This window comes from Cavia porcellus, unplaced genomic scaffold (genome assembly GCF_034190915.1).
Source record: "Cavia porcellus strain 051 isolate PalLab524CR breed Dunkin Hartley unplaced genomic scaffold, mCavPor4.1 scaffold_9, whole genome shotgun sequence".
NCBI classification, from domain to species: Eukaryota; Metazoa; Chordata; class Mammalia; order Rodentia; family Caviidae; genus Cavia; species Cavia porcellus.
Window position 1 is genome coordinate 5,783,959 of NW_026947492.1, and position 19,874 is coordinate 5,803,832.

At 51.8% G+C, this 19,874-nt stretch overlaps 1 protein-coding gene across 2 annotated transcripts in view; it reads right to left on the reverse strand.

The window, feature by feature from the left end:
* Positions 1-3,625: 3,625 nt before the first annotated feature.
* Drd2 (dopamine receptor D2) overlaps positions 3,626-19,874 on the reverse strand; it is a 59,388-nt gene continuing 43,139 nt past the window's right edge. Inside the window, exons 2-8 of one of the 2 annotated variants that reach the window (XM_003472821.5) lie at positions 17,082-17,397; positions 12,254-12,363; positions 10,616-10,752; positions 9,254-9,453; positions 8,251-8,337; positions 6,504-6,831; positions 3,626-4,861 (exon numbers count right to left, since the gene is read on the reverse strand). In XM_003472821.5, coding sequence (XP_003472869.1) covers positions 4,668-4,861; positions 6,504-6,831; positions 8,251-8,337; positions 9,254-9,453; positions 10,616-10,752; positions 12,254-12,363; positions 17,082-17,366 — 1,341 coding nt within the window. In that variant the 5' untranslated portion in view covers positions 17,367-17,397 and the 3' untranslated portion in view covers positions 3,626-4,667. The remainder of the gene's footprint in view (positions 4,862-6,503; positions 6,832-8,250; positions 8,338-9,253; positions 9,454-10,615; positions 10,753-12,253; positions 12,364-17,081; positions 17,398-19,874) is intronic. The other variant, XM_003472822.5, reaches the window with a different exon arrangement.

Sequence of the window (19,874 nt, forward strand, 5' to 3'; positions counted from 1 at the left end):
TCCTTTCTTAGGGCTGGGGTAAGGGGGGGGAGCCCTCTCGCGCTTGCAGAAGTGACTGTGGGCAGCAGGTTTGGGCTGTAAAGTAATGTAAGGCACAGAAGGTAGGAGGGAGACCAGACGGAGGCAGGAGAGGGAAAGGCCAGGCTGGCGGCCTGGGCAGGGAGACCTCAGCGTGGATCGGGACTGGGCCATCCACAGCGCGCTACCTCGGGTTGCGGACATTTTCTTAGCGTTGGTCACTTTATTTGGTAGTGATAATTCTTATCCCCCTGGGTTAGTGTATCCGACCCAGTGCCAAACCGACCAAAGGCAAGACAATTAATAAGCACCCAACTAGTTTCTGGAAGGTTTTCCCCATTTCAGAGGAACGTTTCTCTGGGTTCATCCTTTGGGACCTGTAGGGAAGGAGGCTCTAGAAACCAGCTGCCTGGTTCCCTTTAGCAGAGAGTTCTAGGAAGGAAAGGGAGACTTCTCTTCAGGGCCTTGCAGTGGGCTGTGAGCTGGCCCTACAAAATAGCGTGGGGTCAGTCAGTCTCGCCTGCCGAGACCCAGCGGTGAGAGTGGCCCACAGGCTGCACTACCAGGGGCTTCCAGAGCCAGGCCAGGGGCTGGGTGCAAGCAAAGCCAAGGTGCAGTGCTTGCACTCACCGAGAGGGAGAAGGATGAGGCTGGTGAGCTGCTCACGTTCTTGGACCCTGTTCTGCCTTCGGACAGGCAAAGGACATAGAAAAGGGAAGGTAAAGGAGCACAGCAACCTCAGAGAGAAGATAAAGAGGGGGGCAAGGATTTAGCGCAGGTGTATAAGCACCTGCCTGTGGTGAGTTAGATCCCTGGTCCAAAAAAAAAAAAAGATAAAAAGTGGGGGTGGGGTGAGGCTTGAAGATTAGCAGGACACAGGGCTGCTCAGGTCACCTGTCCTGGCTCTGGGCTCCAGTAGTACTTGCTGCCAGTAGATCTTGGAACTTTTCTCTTCCAGGGCAATTGCCTTACTCTCTTGTCCACCCTATTGTTTGGTGCCTTGGAGAGAGCTCAGGCTCTGCCCTCCACACAGCTCTCTTCAAACACCCTGCATTCCTGGCAGCAGTGGGGTGGTGTCTGAGATAACCCGGCCAGGGAACTCCAGAAGCCATGGGTGTCCTAGCCAACTCTCAATAGTTCTGTTTCCTGTCTCTGATTTTAAGGAATAAAACTTGTGACCACACTATCTCTTCAGCTGTACTAAGGGTAAGTCAGGAAGTTAAACTGGAGCAGACCTGGAGAGCGGAGAGCCAAGGTCAGCCCTGCCACTGCGCAAACCCCCTACCTCAGTGAGAGGCTCCTCTCCTAAGAGGCAGAGGCTAGGAATGCTCCAGGGATTAGATAGAAAGGGGGAACCCAACCAGGGAGGGTCCAACCCTCAGTGGCCCCTGCATGGATGTGAGCTAAAGCCACAGCGGTCCTGGGGCCTGGATGACAGTAAGTCAGCGGGCTTGAAGAGAGCTGGCATCTGGGAAAGACAGCTACGCAGCCTCTGGAGACCACGTGGTCCCCAGCTAGATGAGGGGCACTGGAAATGCCCCCAGGGAGACTAGTTTTCAGTGCTCCTGGTTGTAGACTGTCTAGGAAGCAAGGATCTTCAGCTGTTCTGCTAGAGGTGCCCAGCCCAGCCACCTGGGACACTCTCCCTGCTGTGGTCCTCTTATCCCTGGGGATTCTCCACCTGCTTCAAAATCTAGACACCCCAGGCGGCTATTTCTCAAACCATCAGGAAAAGTGTCCAGGAGCTGTGTAGACTTCCCTGTGCTTTGTGGCCATCCCCAGGGTCCTGACAGTGGTCCTCACTCCTAGCCAGAGCTCATCTTGTGGGCAGTGGAATGCTTACATTGTTGTGTGACGATTGGGTTAGTATCCGTCATCCCCCCAGCCTACGAACACAGGAAGGAAGGCAGGATCCTGTCCACCTTCTTCAATGTTTTATTCCCAGCACTTCACCAAAGACCTAATAATTTCCCAGGATAATAATTGCCCAGTAAACAGTCACTGACTAAGACAATGAGTGGGCGGGTGGAGGGGTGAAACTATGGACCACTCAGTCGCCAGGACCTCTGCCTAGCACACGGTCACCTTCAAACTCATCTTGGGGGGAATAAGGGCCTGAAGCCTCAGGAATGGGCAGTCCCAGCTGGATCTGCTCTTTTCTAACTATGTGACTCAGTTTCTCACCTGAGATGACTGGGCAAGGTCTCGGCTGTGCGTAGCCAGCCCTACGTGGTGCCCCTGTGCTGTACGCTAGGGACGGGAGGGCAAGGGGTGCGGGTGCTACCAGCTGTAAAGGCCAACGAGCACTTCTCAGATTACAGGCATCTTAGAGAACACAGGCACAGAATGCAGAGGAGCACTGAGAAGGGAAGCCTTGGAGGTGAAGGGCATGGCCTCCATGGACACAGCCAGAGCCCCAGCTGCTCTTCCCCCCAGGGGAAGCCAGGGAGGGAACCCCTCCGACTTCAGTGCTCCCGGGTCCCACTCCTCCCTTTCCTTGGCCCCTGAAGAACTGAGGGGGAGGGGGTGGACCCAGCCCTCCCCCTGCCCACTCCAGCTGTCAATCTGCTGTCGGCAAGAAAGACTTGAAGCTTTGTGACAACTGTGGGCACCTTCTCTGCTCCGCCTCCCGCCCCTGCCCTGCCCTCTTCCCCTCTTCTCTCTGACGGGGCCTTTCTCAGATCGCTCTCCTGTTCCGGGCCCTTCCTTCCTCCATTTCTCTGCCTCTCTTGCCGTCTGTTCTAACTCACTGCTGTGCTTGCACACCCCTGTGGGTCTCTGATGCTTGGATGAACCTGTAAGCCCATCCAGGTCAAAAGCATCCACAGACTGAAAACACAGGGCATGTGCCAGCTGGTCAAGCGTCAGCTGCTGAGAGGTCCCTAATGTTTCTGGACGCCACTGGGCCTCCGCAGGAGGCTGCCCTGAGCTACAAGAGGGGTCTGCTTATTCCCCGCCTCTGAAATCAGAGTGCTCCTGGGGACAGGAACTTTCCCAGGCTTAGCACTACCTTCAGGTTCAAAGAGAAGATCAGAGTCCATAATTAAGTGTTCAGGGCAAGTTAAGTGCTCCAAGATTTGGTGCTAAAAATATTGTATTCAGCATGCAAATTATGCCCTGACAGCTCCCCAGAGCCCGTGGGTGCCACCACCTTGTTTGTCATCACCATCGTTATTCTCAAGGTGATAAGAACATTCTTCTTCCACTGATGGATGTCTATTTCATCTTTTAAAGCCACATTTCTGTTGTTGGGGCGGGATTGAGTTGTAGCCCCAGAAAGCTCAGAGAGATATCCGGACCCCGCACTCATGCCCGGCCTGCTTCCTCCAACCTCTCCCAGAGGTAGAGATCCCAACGTGAAACAGTGACAGGATGAAGGACAAAGACACACAGGCAAGGCTGGAACCTCCAGGGCCACCTTTTCCAAGGAGCTTTCTCTGCCCGGGTGGAGGTGGAGCTAAAGGAAGGGCTGAGCTTTAGAGACCCCAGCCCTGGAGAAGTGGGATCCCCTGGCTTCCCTCCAGAAAGACCCGGCTAGGTTCAGGAGTTCCGGCATCTCTGAAGGCTAAGGCAGGTGTTGGGACTGCTCCAGGTCACCCAAGGGCCCTTGAGAGTTATTGTCAAAGTTTTATTATTTCGGTGCATGTATGGTGATGTTACAGAGTCTGGGGCCTCGGGGCCCCTCCAAGCTACAGCTTCCCCTCCTCCCTCAGAGCAGGACCAGGCCGCCAAAGGGCACTCAGCAGCCTCCTGGCCGGGGCTCCTCTAACACAGAGGCATTGGAAGGGGAAAGGGGAGAGAAGAAGCCAAAGGGAAGAGAAAGGGAGACTTTATGTCCGAGGGTGGCAGGAGGTGTGGATTCTCAAAGAACCTTAAAGTTCCCCCGACTTAGGCCCAAATGTGGGTCCAATACTTATCTTCCCACGCTGACCAGCACAGGCTAGCAGAAGGGAGGTGGCTGAGGGGGGTGGGGGCTGGCGTGTCTCTCCCCTCAGACCCTTCTGGGCCCTTGGAGATTAGGGTTCCTTCCTCCGAGGGCAAGGGCATAGAAACTGTATGGGGAGCTGTAACAGAGTGCGGTGAGCCAGGACCAGAGCTGTGGAAGAGGAGACGCACTTCGGGGCTGGGGAGGGAGCTAAGATTTTTGGCTTGGCTTCCTCTGGGGTCCACGTGCTATCTGGTATTTACGTGGCTCTCCCAGGGCTGAAGTTTCCAGGGCCTTCTGCATGTGAGCTTTGCAGGGTGAGAACTGTCCCTCCCACCCCAGCACAGGCCCATGAAAAGGGGGGGAACCCAATAAAGTATGCTTGCCTTGACTCCGGCCTCAGTCACCCTAGAGACCCCCTAGTGCCCAGAGGAAGGTCAAGGAGGGCGGCTGCATCTTTGGTGCCGAGGAGAGATGGCCTGGAGGACAGAGGGAGACTCTGGGAGCTGCTCTGAGCCATAGGTACCGGGCCCAGCTCTGCCCTGCCCCGGCAGAGTGAGGGGGTGTGGGCAGAGGGGCGCAGAGCCACGTGAACACTGCAGCGCCTGCGGGGTGAAGAGCAGGCCCAGTCCCTCGGGCCTTTCTGCCCGTGGATCTAGGGTCGAGGCCCGGATAACCCGGGCCCGGAGGTGGGAAGCAGCTGCTGCGCAGGCGGGCGGCAGAGTCAGCAGTGTAGAATCTTCATGAAGGCCTTGCGGAACTCGATGTTGAAGGTCGTGTAGATGATGGGGTTCACGGCGCTGTTGACGTAGCCCAGCCACGTGAAGGCGCTGTACAGGACTGGCGGGATGTTGCAGTCACAGTGTATGTTGAGGATGTGCGTGATGAAGAAGGGCAGCCAGCAGATGATGAATACGCCTGGGGGAGAGGCAGGGTCAGGCTCACCGCCAAGCCGTGGGGAGGCCGGGCTGGGCATGCCCTGTCCTACCAGATGGGCCCCGAGCGTGTGCCCTGCAGGCATCAGTGCTGTGGGCCGCAGCCCCAGGAGCACTGCAAGGGGAGTCCAGGTCCTGAGTCTTAGACCTGCCTGTGATGCTCATCTGTAAGCAAGGGTCCCTTCACCTCCCCAACCTCATTTCTTACCAGTCCAGTGGGTGTAATAATAACTGCCTTTTAGGGAAGGAGAAGCAGTTTAAAGAGAAGCCCTTAGGTTAGCATTTTGACTCAAGGCATCCAGGGCTCATGGAAACACCTAGTCCTCTTCTCAGGACCCTTGAGAACAATGTCTCCCTCAATCTGGCAGTGAAGGAAGTGGTCATTGTCTGTGGCAGCCTACAACGCATACTTCGGGAAAAGCGAGTGTTCAATGCCTGTCTCACATAGTTCTCACGGTGTCTGCAGCTGAGTCCTACGATTGCTCTGGAACGTGTCCTGGACCATTGTACTCTTGAGCATCACAGCTATGTGAGCATCAGTCTATCTGGGCCCCTAAAGAGCCACATCCCTGCTCCAGTCTCCTCCACTCCACCCCAGCTTAGAGGCTGCGTGTTTGCCTGTCTAGCCTGGATAGCACATTCTCTCACCTAAGAGAGATTTCCCACCTACCCTGCTGTCTGACTAGGGTGTTCTTGCTCCAGGATAGCTGCTCCAATGGGACATTCAGCATGGAGCCCCAAGGGGCATCTTCAGGGACATCATAGTATCAGGGAGGAGCAGAGCCTCCATAGCAAAATATCCTGCTCCAACATGGCCTGGCCACATCCCAGTCATGTGATCATGAGTAGCCCCTTAGCCTTCTGGGACAACAAGCTCTTATGCATAAAAAGGGAACGGGGCACTTGCCTACTCACATCCAGGGTTGCTGGGTTATTAAAGGACCTCTCGGGTGTTACATAGAAGACAGATCACCTTGGTCCCTCCTTTCCTCAACCATCCTCTTAGTGACCATTACTATACAATTTTCTAGGAGAACTTCATTCAGAAGTCCTGCCTAGTGGACAGGGATGCTCTGTCCTTCAGATCAGAGCCCCATTCCCCTTTATTTTTACAGCTCTTGCTCCATAGAGGTGTGGTTCAGTACTAGCGTTTGCTTCCCAGTTCTGCAGAACAACAGTAGAGAACACAACGATAACCTGGTATGTGGACTGCTTTCCATATTTTAAAAGCACTTTCACCAAACCTATGGCATCTGACCATGACAACAGTCTTGTGAGGTTATCTACTCTACAGACAAGGCGGGGTCAGGAATAAGAAGTGACCTGGCTGAGGACATGGGGCCTGGGGGCATTATGGCAGACAGGTCAAACCCACAGACTCTGGAGTCAGACTGCTTGAGTTCAAATTATGAGGCCTTCTCGTCCAAATTATATAAACCTCAGCTTGCCCATCTATAAAAGGAGCACAATTATAGAATCCTCCTCAGAGCTTGTCTGCATGTCCATAAGCATGGGAAGGATCTGAGAATGTGTTGGACCCGTAATATACCAGCCAGTGCCAACAAGGGCTCACAGGGACTGGGGTCTGCAGTGCCAGACCCTTCTCCTGGCCAGAGCAGACTCACCGAGAACAATGGCGAGCATCTGAGTGGCTTTCTTCTCCTTCTGCTGGGAAAGCTTCCTACGGCTCATGGTCTTGAGCGAGGTCCGGGTTTTGCCATTGGGCATGGACTGGATCTCAAAGATCTTGGCAATCTTGGGGTGGTCTTTGGCGTGCCCGTTCTTCTCTGGCTTGGCAGGGCTGTCAGGAGTGCTGTGGAAGCCGTGGTGGGACTGGGCGGGGAGGGTCAGCTGGTGGTGGCTGGGCGGGATAGGGCTGTATCGGGTCCTCTCAGGGGGGCTGGTGCTGGAGACAATCTCCATCTCCAGCTCCTGGGCTCGGCGGGCGGCCTCCTGCATAGAAGCAGAGAGCTCTGGGTGAAGCCAGGCATGGTCTTAGGCAGCAGCCACCCAGGCTCCCATGTTCCTCTACTCCTCTCCCTTCCTCCAGTGGAAACTCCTGCAAACACAGGGTCACTCTGCCAGGAGGGCAAGGAGAGCCATCACGGAGAGGCAGGGGCTGTCCGGATCCATAGCCCACGTCCCAGAGCAATCCTTCTGCAGTCTCAATATCCCACGTCATTTTCTGAGGGCTTCTCTTGTTACCCGAGTAATGATGACTGAGTGCTGCCTAAATGTGAGGTGCCAAGCTGGCTGCTGGGGAGAAATCCCTGAATGATGTTTAGTCCTCCTCTGAGAACTCATGCTGCATCTGTCTAAAGAGCACCACCCTTTATCCTCCCAGTAGGCTGAACACAAGCCTACTACTCTTGCTTCACGGGCTCCTGCACCAGCATGCCAACTAGACTGACCCAGGTGCTGAATAGCTGATCCTGGGTCCACATCTTCCCTGCTGGGCTGACCAGGAGGGCCTGGCATGGATCCACTCACAGCCTCCCAGTTCTTCCCTAGGCTGTCCTTTATGAGGCCTCAGAGGTCTTAGCTCCAGCCTCTAAAAATGCAGCTGGTCTGTGTGCCCAGCTGGTATGACTGAGTGACTGCTTGACTCATCCTGGGTCCCTGTTTTGGTACCTGCATCAACAGCTCTTAGAGTGATGCCCTTGGAGTGCAGGTGAGAGGTGAGGATCCTGCTTTCCAAGAACGTCAGCCCTGGACTTTACATGTGGCCCTCTGTGGGTTCCCTGGCCCATGCTCTGCTCACCTGTACGAGTGTGGGTGAGACACCCGCTGCTTAGACCTCTGATTTGCACCTGTGGGCCCTGTTTCCGGACTGTGTTTCATCAGCAGCCCCAAGTCTGCCCTGCTGCAGCCTTCCTTAGCTACCAGCCTCCAGTCCCAGCGCCTGCCTGTCTAGACAGCAGTGTGGTGGAAAGAACATGGGTGTGCGTGTAAAAGTTGCAGAGATCTAGGTTCAAATATGTGCTCTGTCACTGTTTTGACGTGGGGAAGTTACCTTAGCTCTCTGAGCCTCTGTTTCCTCTTTTGTAAGTCAAGATTGATAAAATCAGCCGGACTTGCTTTCCAGGGTTGTGGTGAGGATTGATGAGATAGGAGGGACTCAATAGGCAGGCGACAAGTGGTAATACCCATTCCCAGCACTTTATTATGCTTTTGTAGCTAAGTCCCTCTTCCCAACAATTTTCTGTGGACCTGGGGCCATGCAAGTCCTGTGTCACACCTCTGTCAGCAGAGGCAGTGTGGGGGATGCCAGGAGGCGCTTCTCTCTTAGGCCAGATGGCGAGGTTCAGAGTCACGGCTGGAGACTCCCCAAGGACAAAAAACTTGATGATGGGTCCCTGACCTGAAACTTACCATTCTCCGCCTGTTCACTGGGAAACTCCCATTAGACTTCATGATAACGGTGCAGAGTTTCATGTCCTCAGGGTGAGTACAGTTGGCCTGTGGAGTGAGCCAGCACATGGGTCACACGAGACAGGGAGGGGACTGGGCACAGGGAAACAGGAGTCCAAGGAAATCTCAGAGTCAGACCAGAGCTCAGAGATCGGGAGGGCTGAGCCACAGAAGGCAGTCAGGATAAAAGTTAAGATTGTGGCTTTGATGAGAGGAAACAGGCAGGACAAGGGACAAAAGGACCCTGACTTTGATGAGCACTTAGGGTGCAGCACCCTCTTAGGCACACTCACATCCCTTCTCATGAATCTTCAAGACTACCCTGTGAAGTCCATATTATGATTTCCATTTAACAGATGAGGAAACGGAGGCTCACAGAAGTTAAGCAATTTGCCCATGGTCATGCAGCCAAAACGGGCCAGTGCCGGAATTTGAACCTGGTATGTGTAACCCGAGAGCTTTTGTTACTCCCATTCCTGCACAAAGTCATTTCAGATAAGGCTGAGGGGAGGGGAGAATTCACCAGGCAGAAGAGCAAGGAGCTGAGAGAAGAGCAAAGAAGCAGGAAAGAGGAAGTGTTAAGGGTACAGGAGATAAACAGGGCAGAGAGGGCAGCAGGTAGGGAAACGGGCTGGAAGAGGCTAAGGGACGGAAAAGGAGACGGAGAGGGAAAGGAGGAGATAAGCGAAGGGAAAGGAGGCCTGGAGGATGCCGCGCTGGAGCAGCTGCCCTCAGCCACAGAGACTTGGGCGGACTTCTCTGTCCACTCAGTGCCACCGCAGACGCCACCTCCCAGGCCTGGACATTCAAAACCCTCCACGAGACCCACTCCCTCAGCCGCCTGCTGGGCACTGCTCCAGCCTGGACCTCAGCCTTGCTGTGGTGCCCAGGTCCCCTCCTGGGCAAGATGCAAACCACGCTGGGACCGCTTAGGTAGGGGCAGGTGGAGGGGGCGTCCCGGGACCTTGAGCGGGGCCCTCAGGTTGGCCCGGAAGGCTCGGCTACTGCGGCTACTGCGCTTGGTGTTGACCCGCTTGCGGCGTTTGCGGAGCACGATGTAGATCTTGATGTAGACCAGCAGGGTGACAATGAAGGGCACGTAGAAGGACACGATGGAGGAGTAGACCACGAAGGCAGGGTTGGCGATGATGCACTCATTCTGGTCTGGGAAAGAAAGCCCGAGGTGGGCAGGGCATCAGCTGGACCCCGGGGACACAGCGCCTCCTCCTCGGGGGGAGAGAGAGCAGGCGTGCAGAGAACAGGATGACATGCTCAAGGCTGCCTGGAAATGTTAGGTGTACACCGGTGTGCAGGTGTAACTCAGCGTTAAACCACACTTGTAAGCAGAAAGCTAAGACACAATTGACTGCGTCCACACTTCCTCACTACTAGATCCCTAGATCATTAGTTATGACATCTCTGAGCACATGAATAAACCCGAAATGTTCAGGAGAAGTGACCCAAGAGTTATTTTCAGAAGAGCGACCCATTACTCCAAGCCTTCCCTGTACACTGGGAAGGGGGGTCGTGCCACTTGGTAATTAGGAACGCGATAGCTTGGTCCTATTTGCTGGACCCAATGTGTTTTATGTACTCTTAAGGTCCCTTTCAGGTCTACTAGATGTTTGTTCTTTATCTTGGCCTTTCCTGGATTAATTCAGTCATACTTAGTTCTGTTCTGACTTCTCAGAATTCCTGTGAAACTTCGATTTCATATCACACATTTCCTCAGCTTCACTGTATTCTGTCTTGCTGTGATCTCCAGGGTCAAACCTGCCTAGCTCCTGTCTCTCTGGTGAGAAGCAGACACACACCAGCAGGTACTCTGCCCCTCTTCTGTTAGCGGTGCTCTGAGGCTCCCTTCTGTAGAGGGAGGCACAAGGTGGGCTCACTTGGTACTTTTCTCTAATTTTCCTGCTCTGGGTAACTCAGACTTAGCTTGGGCTCAGGCAGCCCACTAGACTGAAAGCTAATCACAAAAATTCCTTGCTAGTGATAAATGGAAGACCAGTAGTCTCCCCCACATGCACACACACACACACACACACACACACACACACACTCTCTGTGAACTCTGCTTCAATTTAATAAGGTTGAAAATGACCAGACATGCTCCTGTGCCACTTTCACTGCTTCTCAGCCCACTCTATCATGCCCTGGGCCACTGTGTCCTCTCTAGCACACCCTGGAACAGCTCTGAGTTGGGCTGGATCCCGAAGTCCTAGGCCCACCTCAGTCCAGGCTGGTGAATGGGTTCAACAGGACTCTCCACACAAGAGCGGGCCTCCCTGGGGCCACTTCAGGCCCAGGCCCAGGCACGACTCACCTGTATTATTGAGTCCAAAGAGCATTGGGCAGGAGATGGTGAAGGACAGGACCCAGACGATGGCAATCATGACGGTGACCCGGCGCTTGGAGCTGTAGCGTGTGTTGTACAGCATGGGCATGGCTACCGCTGTGTACCTGTAAGAGGGGCTGAGGCTGGGGTGCAGGTCCACAGAATGCACACACAAGAGATGCCCCCACCCAGGGACTGAGCTGCTGACCGCCTCCGCGTAGCCTGCCTAACATTCTCTCTCAACCCTTCCCTCTGTGCCCACATTCAGACAGAGAGCATAGCTGGCCATGCCCTTTGGAGCACAGGTTGGCCAGCTGCAATGTGCTCCTCTCTCGTGTCCATTACTCTAACTCTCCACTTGGACTTTAGACTATTTGAAGGGTCATGGCCTGGGTCTTTGCACCTTTTAAATAGCACTTCACTTATGGTGGGCCCGTGGGAGGTGGAAGTGTTTGCTGATGGACTGATAGCCAGGCTCTTTGGAGCAAGATGTCAGCACTATTTAGCAGGAAAGATTTATGATGGCAACTCTTTGCAATCCTCTGTCACATCGCACCGCCCAGAACATCCTAAGCACTAATTTATCTTCCATGAATGCTGTGAGCGGAGTAGGGCCAGTACCAGAGGGTACATTGGTGCAAATTAGTGAAAGGCTCTCCACATACCGAAGAGTGGGCATAACCTGTGTCAGGTCTCTGAACTAGGCTCCAGCCCAAATAGAGAAAATACTCCCTCAGACAGATCTGTTATTCACATCTAGTGGGGCACGGCATTCCGTAGGAAGCAGGCAGCTGTCTCTACTCAGCCGAACCTGCAAAGAGGTGGTTTCTCGAAAAACCACAAGAGACATGCTGTGCCTGCCAGCACCCCTGTACCCAACTCTGCCTATCACCTAGGCTTTGACTCCCTACTCAGAAACCCAAAATTTTGCACCTGTCTCAGCAGTACCTCCCTCCCCTACAAAAACATGCCCTCACCCCTTGCTCGGTGCCAAGGGTCTTTTTGCCCTTGGCCCGACCTCACCAGGTTGGCAATAAAGTCCTTGCACCTTGCTTCAACTTTGCCTGCCTCAGTGTTCTCAGATGCATCTCAATTTAGCATAACAACCTGTGCTGTGAGCAGTGCAGGGCATAAAATGCAAAACCAAACTCTGAAGCTTCAGGGGGGAGATGTCATTAGCATTCTTGCCCAGAATGTGAAACTGGGAGGTTTAAGAACTTCAGCAAGTTTAGGGAAGTAGGAAGAAACAGAGCGACAGCTTCGTCAGCATCAGCTACTTTCTCTGTCAAAGCACTCACTACATGGGTATTGTTTGGAGCCTCACCATCCAGAGATGGCTTCCTTTTCGGGAGTTTGTGCTACCCTACCCAAACACAACACACACACACACACACACACACACACACACACGCGCATGTATGCATGGATGTGCACACACATGCGTGCACAGACACACATGCATACATTCACACACAAGCACATTGAGTCACACACACATAGCCAGTCATAGAGTGTCACAGACACAGCTGGTCAGAGAGTCACGGACACAGCCTGACTCTGAGCAGAGGCAGATGAACAGAAAGGTGGATGGCTAGAGTCACCTCCCCCTGGGCTGGCGGAACTCACCTGTCGATGCTGATGGCACATAGGTTCAGGATGCTTGCTGTGCACATCATGACATCCAGAGTGACGAAGATGTCACAGTGGATCCTGCTGAATTTCCACTCGCCCACAACCTGGGGACAAAGCAGCACAGTGGGTGGACAATAGGAGGAGGAGACTGGCTTAGGCCCATGGCTTGACCACAGCAGCTGCAGATCAGGCCATAGGCTCAGAGGACAGCTGTGGGACTCTCCTGGCCCTTGGCTGGAAAAGAGGTGGCGATTGGGAGAGGGCCCATGGGAATCTGTGCCCCCGCCTCTCTTCTCCTTGGTGTGGAAGTCTTCTTTGGGCCAAGAACCTGACTAGAAGAAAGGCAGTTCACTTACAGGAGTGCCTCATCTTTGACCTTCATCTGTGAAGCATTTGTGTGATCATCTTGTAGATTCTCCTGTGTTTTCTTAGATTCTTTGTCTATTTGCTGCTTACTCATCCAAGAAAAACTTATGTTAACTCTATTTTTTGTGTTCTATGTTTCTGATGCTATCTTGGGGGACCTCTAGACTTGGGGAAATACTGCCTCTCCCAGAGTTAACTAGTTCATAAACACAGTAAACTGCTTAGGTGGTAGCACACTACCTCTCAGATGCAAGCCAGCCATTGCCTTTATACTCTATCATGGCCAATATTTCCTGCATCTGAAATCCTCCTGGGAGCAGATTCTCTGGAGTTAATCAGAATACACAGTGTTAAACCGCTCGTTCAGTCCCACCTGCATTTCCCATGGAAATCCCAACAAAGTCTGTGGCATGAGCTTTCCCCTGGCCTTCCCTTTGCCCCTTGACCCAAGCTTGGCTTGGTGCTCCCTGCCTGTACCTCCCCTTCTTAGGGGAGCTGGGAATAGCATTAATTTTTTCCCATGATGTTGACCTCCAGGTCATCACTCCATTACAACTGTAAATTAAACCACAGGTATAATTTCAGAACACTTATTTTTTTCCAGTAAAGCACACTGACCCACTTACAGCCTTTTGGTTCAGCTTCTGATCCTTCACTAGCACAAATTCTTTATGAGCCAGGAAAGAGTGTCCAGTCTTAGCCTAGAGTGTGTAGCACAAAGTTAGGGTCCAAAAGTTGGTTGTGAAGACAGTGGATCACTATGAGAAGGGAAGAAGCATCTGCTCTTTGTTATCCTTAGAGAATAAAAATATCTGGGTTGGAGCAGGAGGTACACCACTGGGAAAGAGGTGTTTTAGTGATCTGTCTTTAGTCTGATGAGAAATGAGGGGTTCAGCTCCTGTTGGGAACACTTCATATCTCACACACATACCCGTGTGCACATACACACACACCTGCACACACGTCTACACATCCCCAGCCCCTCATTCACACACAGTCACATAGCTGGCTGGCCCTAAATGTGGCCCGCTGAGGACACCTTTGGCTTCTCCCCATAGTAAAGAAAGAAGTAGCAAAGCCCTCTCCAGTGGCCACAGCAGGGCAGCCCCAGCTACGTGTGCCAGTTCGGCATGGCAGTGGAGCTAAAGGCCACATTCTCGTTCTCGCCAATGCCCTTTCTTCTGCTCAGGCACAGAACCAAACCTTGGCGTTTAGGCTCAAGGGTGGGCAACCCAGCTGCTGTTATCTTGCAAATAGGAAACAGCAGCGTTTCCCAGCAGACAGAGGCCTTTCTTGTGGCAATATTTCCTGGGGGCCCTGTCTCAGGGCTTTTCTTGGTGGCCCTGCACTGTGGGAGCTGACGGGTGGAGCTCCAGTTCGGTTGGCAGAGGAAGGTGTGGAGGGTATTCTCAAGTACAAACAGGGTCTATCTTTAAGGTACTACTGGGCAGGGTCCCAATCCCATCTGATTTCCACTCACCTCACCTTAAAGCCTCTCCCAGGACTGGCATCGAGGAGCTCCCTTTATGTGTCTGGGGACCCAGGTCTGAGAGTGCAGACCTCTGTCTCTGTCTCCTCTCCCTAACTGAGCAGCTTAGTGTTTATGCGAGGCTTATGGACACAGACATGAACCACTCACACTTAGTCTCTGCTCTCAGGACACTCCAACCCCAATCTCCTACAGCCTGCCTTGAGCCTAGTGGGAAGGATTTCTTTACTGGGCTCAGGAGCAAATGCTTTGCAGAGAAACTAGGTGTGGCCATTCAAAAACCCAAGAGAAAGCATTGGCAGCAGCTTTACAGAATATCTACTCCGGGCACTGTACTTTGGCTCTTGTAAGAATTTTTATCCCCTGGGAACTGAAACTCAGAAGGGCAACAAACCATGGCCAAGTTCACACAGCAACTGTTCAGTAGGGCTGGAATGTGGGACAAGCTGGTCAGGCGTCACATCCCTTGCTTTTTCAAACGTGGAGAAGACCGTCTTAGAGATCTTGCAAAAAGAAATCATCTGTGCAAAGCACTAGATGAATATAAAATAAGGCATGGAGAAGTCACCATTCCAAGCGTGGACAAACAGGGTCACAGAAGAAATCAGACTTGCCCACGGTCACCTGGAGACTGAGTGGCAGAGGAAGGAATGGCCTGGGTTTTCTAGTTGCAGAAAGGATGTTTCCTCTACACTTTTGAGCATCTTTCACTGATATCTTACTCCTTTGGGGCTGGGACCAGCATAGGAAGCTCTGTACCGGAGCCAGAAAATACTAACAAATCTAGAGTAAGCACCCAGTGCTTAGCGTGTCGGGGGCTGTTCCAAACACATGTGTTCGGATTTGTGGAGTGAAGACAACAAACCTCAGTATTAAGGACTCTGGTTCCTTCTCTCACTGGGTGATTCTGCTTCACTGCTCCCGCTAGGTAATTCTTCCCAAAGAATTCCCTCTTTCTGGAAGACTTTCTAATATCCCATATGCCCCACTATTCCACTTGTCTTGCAGGGGGACTGTTCCAGGTCACCTCCAGGAGATTGCATTGTTCTGGGGTTCTGTCTTCATCTATGGCAGGCCAATGCCTCAGACTCTAGAGTCTCAGATGGAAGTGTTTGATCAGTGATGAATAAGTGCATAAATAACTTTGAGACTTTGCTCATCTTTTCTGAAAATATTTGTTGAACGAGTTAATGGGTACGGCCACCTCAGAAATGCCCTTAGTTTGTCCAGCTCCTGATCATTCCCTGGAGAGCCCAGTTCCAATTCCATTTACCGTCTGCACAGAGGTGGTCATATGGAGAGACACTAACCATTCCATGGCTGCTTTTTATCTTTTCTTTTTGTGGTGCTGGGGATTGAACTAAGTGCCTCATATATGCTAGGCAAACCCTCTAACCCTGAGACCTTTGATCATCTTTCCAATCTCTTCTTTTAGTAAATGTATGCAGCAAGCCTCACCTTGGAGGGGCGGGAAGCACCTCAGTAGAATCCACATGCAGGCAAGTGACCCCTTCTGCCATTCTTCGGGGACTTCCCTCACTGCTGTGCCATTGAAGAGGGAGAGTCGGGAGGTAAACCCAGGCTTCTCACTCCAAAATCAGCATATTGTTCATAGAGAAGGCACAGTCGTCCCAAGACAGAGGATGGCATGGCAGGCTATAGGGGATGTTTAGCATTGTGGGAATGGAATAGAATGGAAAATTCTAGACAGCCACAGCATCTCTTGGAGAAGGTGCAGTGTGCAGTTAGCTGAATGTTGGACAATACTCTACTAAGGGACGATAGATCAAGGAGATTCTGTCCTTCAACTGGGGCTTGCCACCAAGGCCTCGTGTTAAGAGGATTATGTGGGTGGGTTTGGGTACCGCCTGAGAAGGTGCCTGTCTGCCTGCTACATGCTCAGCTTCACCTCCACAGTAATGGTGGGCAGAGGTGTTTAAATCATTACTTGAAGGATTTAGATTGCATGGGACCCTGAGATGACTTGTGTAGAGATCTTCCTCTGCCCAAGGTCTGCTTCAGTCCTGGATAGGCAACCCTAGAATTCATGGCAGAAAATGGTACAGGACCCAGCCTGTGCTCAATGACTCCCCTCGGGCTCTCCCACCTGCCAGGTTTGGAAAGTGTCTGCCGGTGGGAGGCTGTTTTCTTTCTTTACCACAGGACCTGGTGGAGACAGCAGCTTCTCATCGTCTCTGCTAGCCATAAAGGGGGGAGAGTCATGTTGCCTCCCAGTTACCTGATCAGAGTATACAACACACTTGGTAAGTGTCTGGGCTACCCTGGGGGGCTGCTTGCTCCCCATTTTAAGGCACAGAGCTATGCTCTGTCCTGGGTGCACAATGAGTAGGTTGCATAATTCTTCCTAAGTGGCTGTCACACAGTTAATGGAAGCCTCTTCCTGTGGTGCTGGTCATGGGGTGCCAGGATCAAATGGGAATGGAGAGGATTATAGACGCTCAGAGCAGCAGCCCCATTTCTGATAATGAGAGAGTATGATGAATGTTTCAGGCCAGGGAGCATTAACATGCCCCTTCTTTGGGCATCCTGACCAGCTGCTCCATTTCCAGCATAACTTTCTGAACTGATAGGAGAGCCAGACAGAGTTGCACTTTGCACCTGCCAGCTGTGTGATGTTGGAGACACCACCTAACTTCTCTGACCACCTGGTTCTCCATCTGCAAAATGGTGGTTACACCAGCTTCCCAGAGCTGCTTGGAGGATTATTTGGGAAAGTGCTGTGTTTTCACCCCAAGGCCCAGCATTTAGTGAACACTCTACAAATGATTGTTGCACTTATTAAGGAGACAGTCTAACAACATGATAAGGGAAGAAACTGAGCCCAGAGGTAAAGGAGAAAGTGTCAGGCAACATGTGACGGAAGTAATCGGGGATCTGAAGCCCAGGCCCTCGAGGGCACAGAGCCTCCTGGAGAACGCCCTGGAGTGAGGTGGGGCCTCCACCTACCTCCAAGTAGACAACCCAGGGCATGACCAGCATGGCGACAAGCAGGTCGGCCACCGCCAGGCTGACGATCAGGTAGTTGGTGGTAGTCTGAAGCGCCTTCTCACGGGACACAGCCATGCACACCAGCACGTTGCCGAAGACAATGACGAAGATGAGGAGGGTGAGCAGCATGGCGTAGTAGTTGTAGTGGGGCCTGTCCGCCTTTCCTTCCGACCCATTGAAGGGTCGACTCCAGTTCTGCCTTTCCAGATCATCATCGTACCAGGACAGATTCAGTGGATCCATCGGGGTAGCGGAGCCACTGGGCAGCACGGCTCTGGCCAGGAGAAATAGACACAGGGGTGAGCAGGAGGGTTTCCAGGGTACACTGCCTCCCACAGATGGATCGAAAAGTCCAACTATTACCAACCACAGGTAGTAAAACAGAATTCTCCAAACTCAAGATTTCAGCTTTGGTAACCAACACTTCTAAATAATGTTGGGGCCCAACACCACTCTTCCGCTAGCATGTTCTTGCAGATGGTACAAGGAATGATGAAGTATATAGCTTCAGATGCATAATAAACTAAGTGACCTTGGGCTGGGGATACAGCTCAGCAGCACAAGTGCCTGCCTGGCAACTGCAAGGTCCTGGGTTTGATTACTGGTACAAAGAAATAAAAATAAATAAATAACCTTTAAATCCATCAATCATCCATTCTTGCATTTATTCTACATGCTTGTAAGAACAATCCATGTACCACACACATTAATATAAGTTAGTTAGGGGCTCTAGCTTCTAATGGTAGGAATAGAAATAGGCATTTATTTATTCTCAATTCTATAAATATTTATTAAGCATTGCTCTATATATTGCCAGAAAATGTGGGCAGGAACAAAATGCACATGGTTCTGTAGCTCACATTCTGGAAGAAACAATAGTTGATTAATTAGGCAATTAAATCTATGATTGGTAGGAACTAAGAAATGGACTGGGAAGAGATACTCACTACCTAACCTGGCTATTCAAGGAAGGTTTTCCAGAAACAATGTTCAGATTTTCAGCACCTAAAAGATGTGCAGTAATCAGCCAGATAAAGAGTTGGGAGTCAGGGAAAGATTCTAGACATGGCAAACAGAGTACGCAAAACATATGTATAGGTAACAGGTGCCCTAGGAGAGGACCTGAAAGATGTCCAGGACAGCAGAATTCTACAGGGTCCTGACATGAGTGAAATCGAGGCAGGCAGAACAGGTGAGATTATGGAGAGCTTAAAAGTCATGCCAGAAGCTGGCATCAACCCTAAGGGCAGCAGGAATACGTGACCAGATCTCCTAGAAGACAGATGACCCAGACTGCAGTACCGAGCGTGGGTGGGAGAGACCCAGTGAGCAAGTGGAACACCGGGAGTCCGAGTAAGTGAGGCATGCCAGACACTTCTGATGACAGTCCTGGAGAGTGGGCATCCCATCCCAGGGGGAAAGACTTCCAGAAAGAGGTGTCACCTAAGTAAAGTAGAAGCAGAGGCTGAAACAACTGGGTGGCGCAGATGTGCCAGTAGGGGGAAAACCACAAGTGCTAGCAATTAACTTTTCTTGGCTAGAAGAGTTATAGCATGATTGTCAGGTGGGAGAAAATGAAATGAGAGAGACATTCTTTGGTCAGGCTGGGGTTTTGTTAGCATGGGAGTCCCTGAAAACTGGAGACAGAGGAGTGATCCCTTTGGGTTGTTGTTCTAGAAAAGTCATTAGCAATTATGATGTGGAGGGCAGCTGTAGGTGAAATTCAGGTAGGGAATTACAGCCACTGAATAAAGGTAGAGGGAGTGAGAATGGAGAGGTGTTCAGAATCAGGAGCTAAATTACAAGTCATTCCCCAAACCGGGGGTGTAGCGCAGTGGGAAAAATCTCGCCTAGCTTATGCAAGGTCCTGGGTTAGATCTGCAATACTGGGCATGGGGAAGAGTCAGTATCATGGAACTTGGTTTTGGGGTGGATGTGCACAGGCGAGAGGGCAGAGGTAAGCAGGGAGAGGAGTTAAGGATAATTGCAGGATTTCTGCATGGAGCTCCAGGAGGCAGTGGTGTGCTCACAGAGAAAACAGCGGAGGGGCTCAGGAGCAGACTCAGGAGGCATCAGCTTGACAGCCTGTGTTTTGGTTGTGATTGAAATACAATGCATACATAATACAGACAGTTTGCCTGCTATCAAAATTGTTCCTGTTCCGTACAATGGAATTAAATTTTTCAGAATTTCAGGATGGTTGGCACAAGAAACCATGACTTCCAGGTGCTTTGTTACCCAAATGGATTTGAAAGCCACCAGTTTATAGCATTTGAGATGAACATGGAACCATATCAGGGAACAGGGTACGCTCACTGAAATGGATCAAAGAGGACTGCGGAGAAGGCTCAGCCTCCTTGTCTGACATAGCCACTCTACAAGCTATTGGCAGAGGGGTATACACGGTGTCCTCACCTCCACCCTGGGATCTCCAGGGGAAGCAGAAAACTTAATCCTATGGGAGATGACATGCAATGTCACCGTTGTGCAAGTTTTCCAATTCTAAGGCACTGAAGCATTGTATGACACTGATGCTGAATTCAGCAATGCCAACTGGTCCCTCTTTCTATTTGGAGCACACAGCAGGAGACCTGCATGCACATATTGATCAAGCAACCCGAGCTGCTTCTGACATTCATTTACTCTATCAGCCTCTTATTGGACCTGCTAAGCATGAAGCACTGTGTCAGCACTGTAGGTGCCTGGAGAGACGGGAGGGCCACTCACCCTCCACTGTCTGCCCCTCTTCCA